Consider the following 8,211-nt stretch of genomic DNA (forward strand, 5'->3'; position numbering starts at 1 on the left):
TGCTCACTTTCTGTCGGACAACAATTAAATCCAACATCGCCGAATGAGAATTTACCTCGAAGAAAATTAATCAAGCCTAATTCTAGGCGGTAGGCAGCACAAAGTAACACATACTATTTGTATAAAATTGCAACTATGGCACTTTGGTGATCCTCGTATATATATATATATGTTGACGATGCTCTCATGTTTTGTTACTCAATACATTAGGCCTTTATTTGTTGGAGTATTTAATCACAAAATGTAATGAAAAGGAAAGGAAAGAAAATGTCATTGATCTCGCCAATAGTGAATAGGCTTGTAAGGCTTATTTCAGCTCATACAAAAAGGTTAAAGTCCGGATGTGTCACCGTGTGCCAGCAGTTGGTATTGTTGATATTGAATTCAAAACACCAGATTATCACAATCTCCCATAGCCTCAATTTATCCAACCTCCACAGGGTGCGCAATACCCCCAGAGTGCCTGTCTTGGCGGTGCACATTGCAGTAGAACTGGCCGCTTCCATTGTTCCATAATCGTCGAACACTCGGTGTCCTCCGGGAGAACATAACAATCTCTCCGCTTCTGTCAATCAGCAGTTCTGGCAACTAGCTGTTGGGAGAGACGAGCAGATGACCCATGCCGTGTGACGCGGACGAGCCAGGCGCGTGCATGGGTATATAAACAACACCAAAAGACATCTGTTTCTGTACCACCCAGACTAGATGTGCGCAAACACACAGGTGTCACGAGGACCACATGTAGTTTCCAAACCTCACAGGTTGTAATATTACAGGATCCACCCAGGCACCCACACTGCCCTACAGGCTAGTATAGGCTACATTTCACATGCCACTTAAGTGAGACAACATTATGGAAAAAGGTAAGCCATCAACTTGCTCACCGACCACCACAACCAACATGCCCGACGCCCATCAGCGGGCTGAACCTTCTCAGTTCCCCGGGACCAGAGCCCTGAGCCCCGGCTCCTCCAAGGTCCTGCTGGCATACAAAAACGTAACTCAGCACCTGAACTCACCGGGGCTCAAAGCCAGCATGGGTTTCCTTAAAATGGTCACGTCTCAGTGGAAGCACCAGGAAAAGAAGGGGAGGGTGGTGCGGTCCCAAAGCACAGCTAGCTGGCTTCCACCTCCCTCCGATGGCCACACTTGCAAGAGGTCGCCACTGGACCAGCTATCCGCTCTGGTTCTCCAGGGGCAGATTCGGTTAGGCGAGGACGAACCAAGGCTCGCCCAGGACTCTCCGCAGGACCCGCTGAGCTCCACCAAGCCTCAGAACTGCAGGCGCATCGTGGTTCTGGGTGCGCCCCGGGTGGGCAAGACTTCAATCTTGCGACGGTACCTCTGGGACGGCTTCGTGGAGGAGTACCAGCCCACCTCCGAGGATTTCCTCCGGAAAATGTTCCACATCCGCGGGGAGACGTATCAGATCGACGTACTGGACGCCTCCGGAGAGAGGAGCTTCCCGGCGAAACGCAGGCTCTCCATACTAACCGGTGCGTAACGGGAATGTAAGGCAATAACGGGAGTCCTTATCATGGTCTCTATGTTGGAGCTGGAGGTGCCTCAACAGTTGTTGTTATCGCAGTGTTAAAGATGTACATTCACACAAATGAATAAGTCTCTCTCTCCACGTAGATGTGGTGTGCGTAAAAGTGGACATGCTTGCTTTATAAACGATGAGAGAGAATATAAATATGTGTATATGGACGTATAAGTTATGGATAGAATAGCATATAGAATATAATAAAACATAATATAATATAACCTTTATCCCAGAAGGAACTTCAGTTCAAATTGCTAATGAGAATATGACAATGTAGGCTGTAATTAAAATATAGGCTATAATATTTCGGTCTCCTCCTGTGTTTTGTATAGGTGACATATTCCTTCTGGTCTTCACCCTGGACGACCGGAGCTCGTTCGAGGAGGTGTGTGCCCTGCGCACTGAGATCCTCGCGGCCAAAACCAAGCTCCTCAAGCCCACCAGGCCGGGCCAGAGCGCACGGGTCCCCACGGTAGTCTGCGCTAACAAGGTGGACTTGTCCCCAGCGGAGAGAGTACTTTCCCGGGCAGAGGTGCTCCGAGCCCTCGGTGAGGACTGCGCCTACTTCGAGACCTCCGCCAAAGACCGCACTAATCTGGAGGAGGTATTCGAGGCTCTGGCTAAACAGGGCGGGTTGCCAACGGAAACTAGTCCGTCGCAGCACCGCAAAGTTTCGATTCGGTCGTACCAGGCGCTGAAAGAGTGCAGAGCGGCCGGGAGAGGGAGCCAGGCCACCGTTTGTAAGGCTCCGTGTGGGGCGCTGTATCCGCTCGCTCGACGGCCGAGTTTCAGCACTGATCTCCGTCAAGTCCTCGGCCCCTACGGACGGAAGCCGGGCAAGCCGCTGGAGAAGTGTCAGATTCAGTGAAGGAACCAAAGACAGACTGGACTGGTTTATAAGGGTGTGTGGAGCGAGGAAAAACAAGCATGTTTGATTTCCACAAATGCATTCTGCTAAATGTAGATATGACTGTGAATAGTATTTGCACCAGGGACTTGAACTCTACTAATAGCCCACCAAATGTGCAGAATTTGTGCAATTGTGGGTCTCAATCTAATGTGAAATATATATTTTTGAAATGAATAAAACAACATTTTTGATCATGTATTATAGTGTGCGTCTCCTTTAGGGGCGGAAGAGGAGAGAGTGGGAGTAAGAGGACATTGAGTCAGGGACTTGACTTCATTGACTTTATAGCATAACACATTTCATGAGTCCTACAGACAGAAATAGAGAGAGAGAGTGAATAGTGGAGAAAGAGAGAGTGTGTGTGTGTGTGTGTGTGTGTGTGTGTGTGTGTGTGTGTGTGTGTGTGTGTGTGTGTGTGTGTGTGTGTGTGTGTGTGTGTGTGTGTGTGTGTGTGTGTGTGTGTGTGTGTGTGTGTGTGTGTGCGTCAGACAGAAAGGCAGAGCAGTATTGCCTGCAGCAGAGTCGTGATCAACCAGAGGGTTGTACTGTACTACCTAGCCTACACAACTCACTGTCTGCAGTAGACTGTTTCTGGTTGCTAAATCCTCTATACATTCCGTCTATGAATCAGATTTTTTCACACACATACATCTGTAACTCCATACTATAGAGCCCTGTTCTATATATTCACTATGATGATTATGATGATGATGGTGATGTAATGATGATAATGAGGATGAGGATGATGATGATGGTAATGATGATGAAGGTGACGATTACGTTGTTGTTTATGATGATGATGGTGGTGATGATGATGACGGTAATGATGATGATGGTAATGATGATGATGGTGATGATGATGATGATGAAGGTGACGATTACGTTGTTGTTTATGATGATGATGGTGGTGATGTTGATGATGGTAATGATGATGATGGTGATGATGATGATGATGATGAAGGTGACGATTACGTTGTTGTTTATGATGATGAATAGGCGTAATGACACTGACAAAAGAGTCGTAGGATATTTTTTCAACCGCAATCAGTGCACCATTGTTCCATGAATTAGGGTGCGCGTGTGCGTCCTTTGTGAGAGTGTGTGTCCTTTGTGAGAGTGTGCGTCCTTTGTGAGAGTGTGTGTCTACTTGCAGGGCCGGTGAAAGCCTTTCAACACAACAGAGGCTGCTGGGAGTTTCTGAGTTTCCATAAAACAACAGCTACTTGTGTTTCTGCTGTTAGATTTCCACTCGTATAATTTCATAGCCTGGATATTTCCCTTTACCTGTGTGTGTGTGTGTGTCTGTGTGTGTGTGTCTGTGTGTGTGTGTGTGTGTGTGTGTGTGTGTGTGTGTGTGTGTGTGTGTGTGTGTGTGTGTGTGTGTGTGTGTGTGTGTGTGCGTGCGTGTGAGAATAGGTGTGTGTGTGTGTCCAAACTAGGTGTTATTATGGCTATTGTGTAGTGTAAATGGGATTATTTATCCCTAGTAAAAACATCATAACCGCTTTTCTCATAAACTGTATGAATGAGTCTTCTGGCTGTTCCACATGCTTAAAGGGGCAACCTGTGATTTGAAAAACGGATGGGTCTGGAGCAGTGTAACCACTTTACAAAGCTATGGATGCCAGGATTTACCATCCATGAGATAGTTATAACCATAGAATTAGGAATTATAATTAATGAGGAACTAGAACCCGGGAAGGCAAAGTTTTCCCATTTTTAAGCATTTCATGTGTCTGACGGTAAACTCCGCCTACCCGGAAGGCCCAGAGAGCAAATCAAGTGCACCCATAGGTCTACCGCTGGCCAATCAGATATCTCATATCACGTGTCTGAACAGCTTTCTCGAGACCGTAGACTGTAAAAAAAAAAAATAACCATTGAATAAACAGCAAAGCGGGTACCGTGAAATAGCAAAACTTTTAAAACTATCACTAGAGAGAGAACCAAGGAATACAGCAAATAGTTGCTGTTTTTATGAGTAAATTAATGTTTAAGTTGTTATTCAGCACTGTCTCTGTTCCACACTTTTCTAAGAGATAAAATATGCCTTCTCCTGTCCGTTCACTCAACCAGCACTGCAGCTGCAATGAATGACAATAGCAAAGTACTCTGATAATCTCGCGTTATTAGTGGCCTGAGTCTTTTTTAATATGGAGGAATATTTCACTTTCTCCGGTCATAGGAGTAACAACACGAATTGGCGCATGAAATAATGCAGTGTGACTTGAATTATGACATCAGCTGGAAGAATATCTCCCTTTTCTCAGTGGAGGGAGGGAGAGCGGGAGGGACCGACGCTGCTCTCACTCCCCAACGCTTTGAACACACCGACTGTGTCGTTGCATTTTGGCACACCAGAAGTACATTAATTTCCTATGGAACGCTGCGTTTGCCGTGCAGCATTGCGTTGCAGAGGCAGTGGTAATACGTTCTGTGTGGTTCATACGTTGGATTTATCGAACATATGCGTCAAACTGTATGCGTTAAACAAGTTTGACAGAAATGGTAGCAGAAGGTGAATGTTGCACACATATCTAGATGATGCTGCCTACTATTTTCCGCCTCAATACAGTTGGTGTGTTTGAAGCGTTTTTACACCTCATGTCCACCAAATTGCGTCGAACACTTTGTGTTCCAGCGGAAGTCATTCCTTTTCAATGGAGCAGTCCGCAATACTAAGGTGCGTTCTATGTACCACATGCGTTCAATATTTTAAGCTTGTGTGTTGCGTTACTGTGTAGTGGTACAAACAGAAGTACACACACACACACACACACACACACACACACACACACACACACACACATACTGCAACTAGATAGAGGTTAGCTAGTTGAAAAGCGAAGCGCCTGTGCGTCTAGTATGGAAAATGCAGGCTAGGCATCTGGCAAAACAAAACCTCTATGCATCTGGAGGACATTGGGCATGATCACACGTCCGTCGATCACACCGACAACCTCTTTGTGTTTGGGTACACCAGAAGTACATCCATTTCCAATGGAGCGCTGCGTTGCCTTGCAGCATTGGCGAGGCAGTTGCTTTGTGTTCTGTGTGGTGCAAAAGTCATTTGTGTCGAAGTAACAAATGTTTATTACTAGAACAGGGGGCAGGCAGAGGTCAGTAATCCAGGTCAGAGCTCAAAAGGTACAGAACGGCAGGCAGTCTCAGGGTCAGGGCAGGAAGAGGTCAGTAATCCAGGTCAGAGTCCAAAAGGTACAGAACGGCAGGCAGTCTCAGGGTCAGGGCAGGCAGAGGTCAGTAATCCAGGTCAGAGCCCAAAAGGTACAGAACGGCAGGCAGTCTCAGGGTCAGGGCAGGAAGAGGTCAGTAATCCAGGTCAGAGTCCAAAAGGTACAGAACGGCAGGCAGTCTCAGGGTCAGCGCAGGAAGAGGTCAGTAATCCAGAGTGGTGTGACAAGGTACGGAATGGCAGGCAGGGTCAGAGCAGGCAGAATTGTCAAAACCAGGAAAACTAGAAAACAGAAACTAGAAACAGACAGGAGCAAGGAGAAAACCGCTGGTAGGCTTGACGAACAAAACAAACGGGCAGCAGACAAGCAGAGAACACAGGTATAAATACACAGGGGATAATGGGGAAGATGGGCAACACCCGGAGGGGGGTGGAGACAAGCACAAAGACAGGTGAAACAGATCCGGGTGTGACTTGAGTAAGTTTACCAACAAGAAGGACTGCTGCTCCACCTTCCTGTTCAAGTGAGCACAGCACAACAACAGTTAGTCCAAAACGATGTCTTGTATACTGGTGCATAAATGATGTAATATGCCAGGGAGATATGTATACTGTAGCTAAGAAAGTAATACTAAGTGTATGTTGTGTAGTAAGCTGTTAGTAGCCCATGTGTCTCACCCTAATAATTTGGTCCCTTTCCCCCTCAGAACTTAGCCTACTGTTCTGACTTGGTGGTGCACATGTAGCCTATAGCCTGTTTTAGAGAAATGTCATAATTGAAAATTGAAAAGCTTTCATTGTCTGCTTTTATGCCTAAGGTATTTATCCTACGGTTCTGACTTGGTGTACAGGGAGAATACTGTAAGCACAGCCCATGTGCTGAATCATGTCGCTGTACATTTCAATAGTACTGAACAAATAGTTATATTGACTACGTCCGTCCTAGCTCGCTCATTAATGTCTTGTTATGGCTGGCCTCTTATCTGCTCATCGTTCCCTGATGCCATAGGTTGTACATCTGAATCGTTGTATTGCTTACATAGGTCTAACTCATTAGTATCTTATTCATCGTTTTAGGCAACGTTAGAATGATTTCATTGTTTTGCTTACTTTGTGTATTATAATAATAATAATATATGCCATTTAGCAGACGCTTTTATCCAAAGCGACTTACAGTCATGTGTGCATACATTCTACGTATGGGTGGTCCCGGGAATCGAACCCACTACCCTGGCGTTACAAGCGCCATGCTCTACCAACTGAGCTACAGAACCATTATAATTAGCTCATGTGCTTTTCTCCACGAGGAGGCGATACTATATAATGTTGTTGGGTCTGGAACCATGAGGAGGCGATACTATATACTGTTGTTGGGTCTGGAACCATGAGGAGGCGATACTATATACTGTTGTTGGGTCTGGAACCATGAGGAGGCGATACTATATACTGTTGTTGGGTCTGGAACCATGAGGAGGGATAATATATAATGTTGTTGGGTCTGTAACCATGAGGAAGGATACTATATAATGTTGTTGGGTCTGGAACCATGAGGAGGGGATAATATATAATGTTGTTGGGTCTGGAACCATGAGGAAGGGATACTATATAATGTTGTTGGGTCTATAACCATGAGGAAGGGATACTATATAATGTTGTTGGGTCTGGAACCATGAGGAGGGGATACTATATAATGTTGTTGGGTCTGTAACCATGAGGAGGGGATACTATATAATGTTGTTGGGTCTGGAACCATGAGGAAGGGATACTATATAATGTTGTTGGGTCTGGAACCATGAGGAGGGGATACTATATAATGTTGTTGGGTCTGGAACCATGAGGAAGGGATACTATATAATGTTGTTGGGTCTGGATACTATATAATGTTGTTGGGGAACCATGAGGGGATACTATATAATGTTGTTGGGTCTGGAACCATGAGGAGGGATACTATATAATGTTGTTGGGTCTGGAACCATGAGGAGAGGATACTATATAATGTTGTTGGGTCTGGAACCATGAGGAGGGGATACTATATAATGTTGTTGGGTCTGGAACCATGAGGAGGGGATACTATATAATGTTGTTGGGTCTGGAACCATGAGGAACTATATAATGTTGTTGGGTCTGGAACCATGAGGAGGGATACTATATAATGTTGTTGGGTCTGGAACCATGAGGAAGGGATACTATATAATGTTGTTGGGTCTGGAACCATGAGGAGGGGATACTATATAATGTTGTTGGGTCTGGAACCATGAGGAAGGGATACTATATAATGTTGTTGGGTCTGGAACCATGAGGAAGGGATACTATATAATGTTGTTGGGTCTGGAACCATGAGGAAGGGATACTATATAATGTTGTTGGGTCTGGAACCATGAGGAAGGGATACTATATAATGTTGTTGGGTCTGGAACCATGAGGAAGGGATACTATATAATGTTGTTGGGTCTGTAACCATGAGGAGGGGTAACCATGAGGAGGATACTATATAATGTTGTTGGGTCTGGAACCATGAGGAAGGGATACTATATAATGTTGTTGGGTCTGGAACCATGAGGA

At 45.4% G+C, this 8,211-nt stretch overlaps 1 protein-coding gene across 1 annotated transcript; it reads left to right on the plus strand.

The window, feature by feature from the left end:
• Window positions 1–9: 9 nt before the first annotated feature.
• On the plus strand, window positions 10–2,652 carry LOC118371732 (GTP-binding protein Rhes). Its single transcript, XM_035757304.2, has 2 exons — window positions 10–1,496; window positions 1,879–2,652. Exons 1-2 carry the CDS (start codon window positions 854–856, stop codon window positions 2,412–2,414), a joined length of 1,179 nt encoding a protein of 392 aa, XP_035613197.2. The 5' UTR covers window positions 10–853; the 3' UTR covers window positions 2,415–2,652.
• The last annotated feature ends 5,559 nt before the right edge of the window (window positions 2,653–8,211 follow it).

This window comes from Oncorhynchus keta, unplaced genomic scaffold (assembly GCF_023373465.1).
Source record: "Oncorhynchus keta strain PuntledgeMale-10-30-2019 unplaced genomic scaffold, Oket_V2 Un_contig_27003_pilon_pilon, whole genome shotgun sequence".
Classification (NCBI taxonomy): domain Eukaryota; kingdom Metazoa; phylum Chordata; class Actinopteri; order Salmoniformes; family Salmonidae; genus Oncorhynchus; species Oncorhynchus keta.

Excerpts from the sequence above, each read along its gene's own strand:
- LOC118371732 (XM_035757304.2), top strand. The coding sequence starts at position 854 with ATGGAAAAAGGTAAGCCATCAACTTGCTCACCGACCACCACAACCAAC. Across the intron at positions 1,497-1,878 it reads CAGGCTCTCCATACTAACCG|GTGACATATTCCTTCTGGTC; the intron begins GTGCGTAACGGG and ends TGTTTTGTATAG.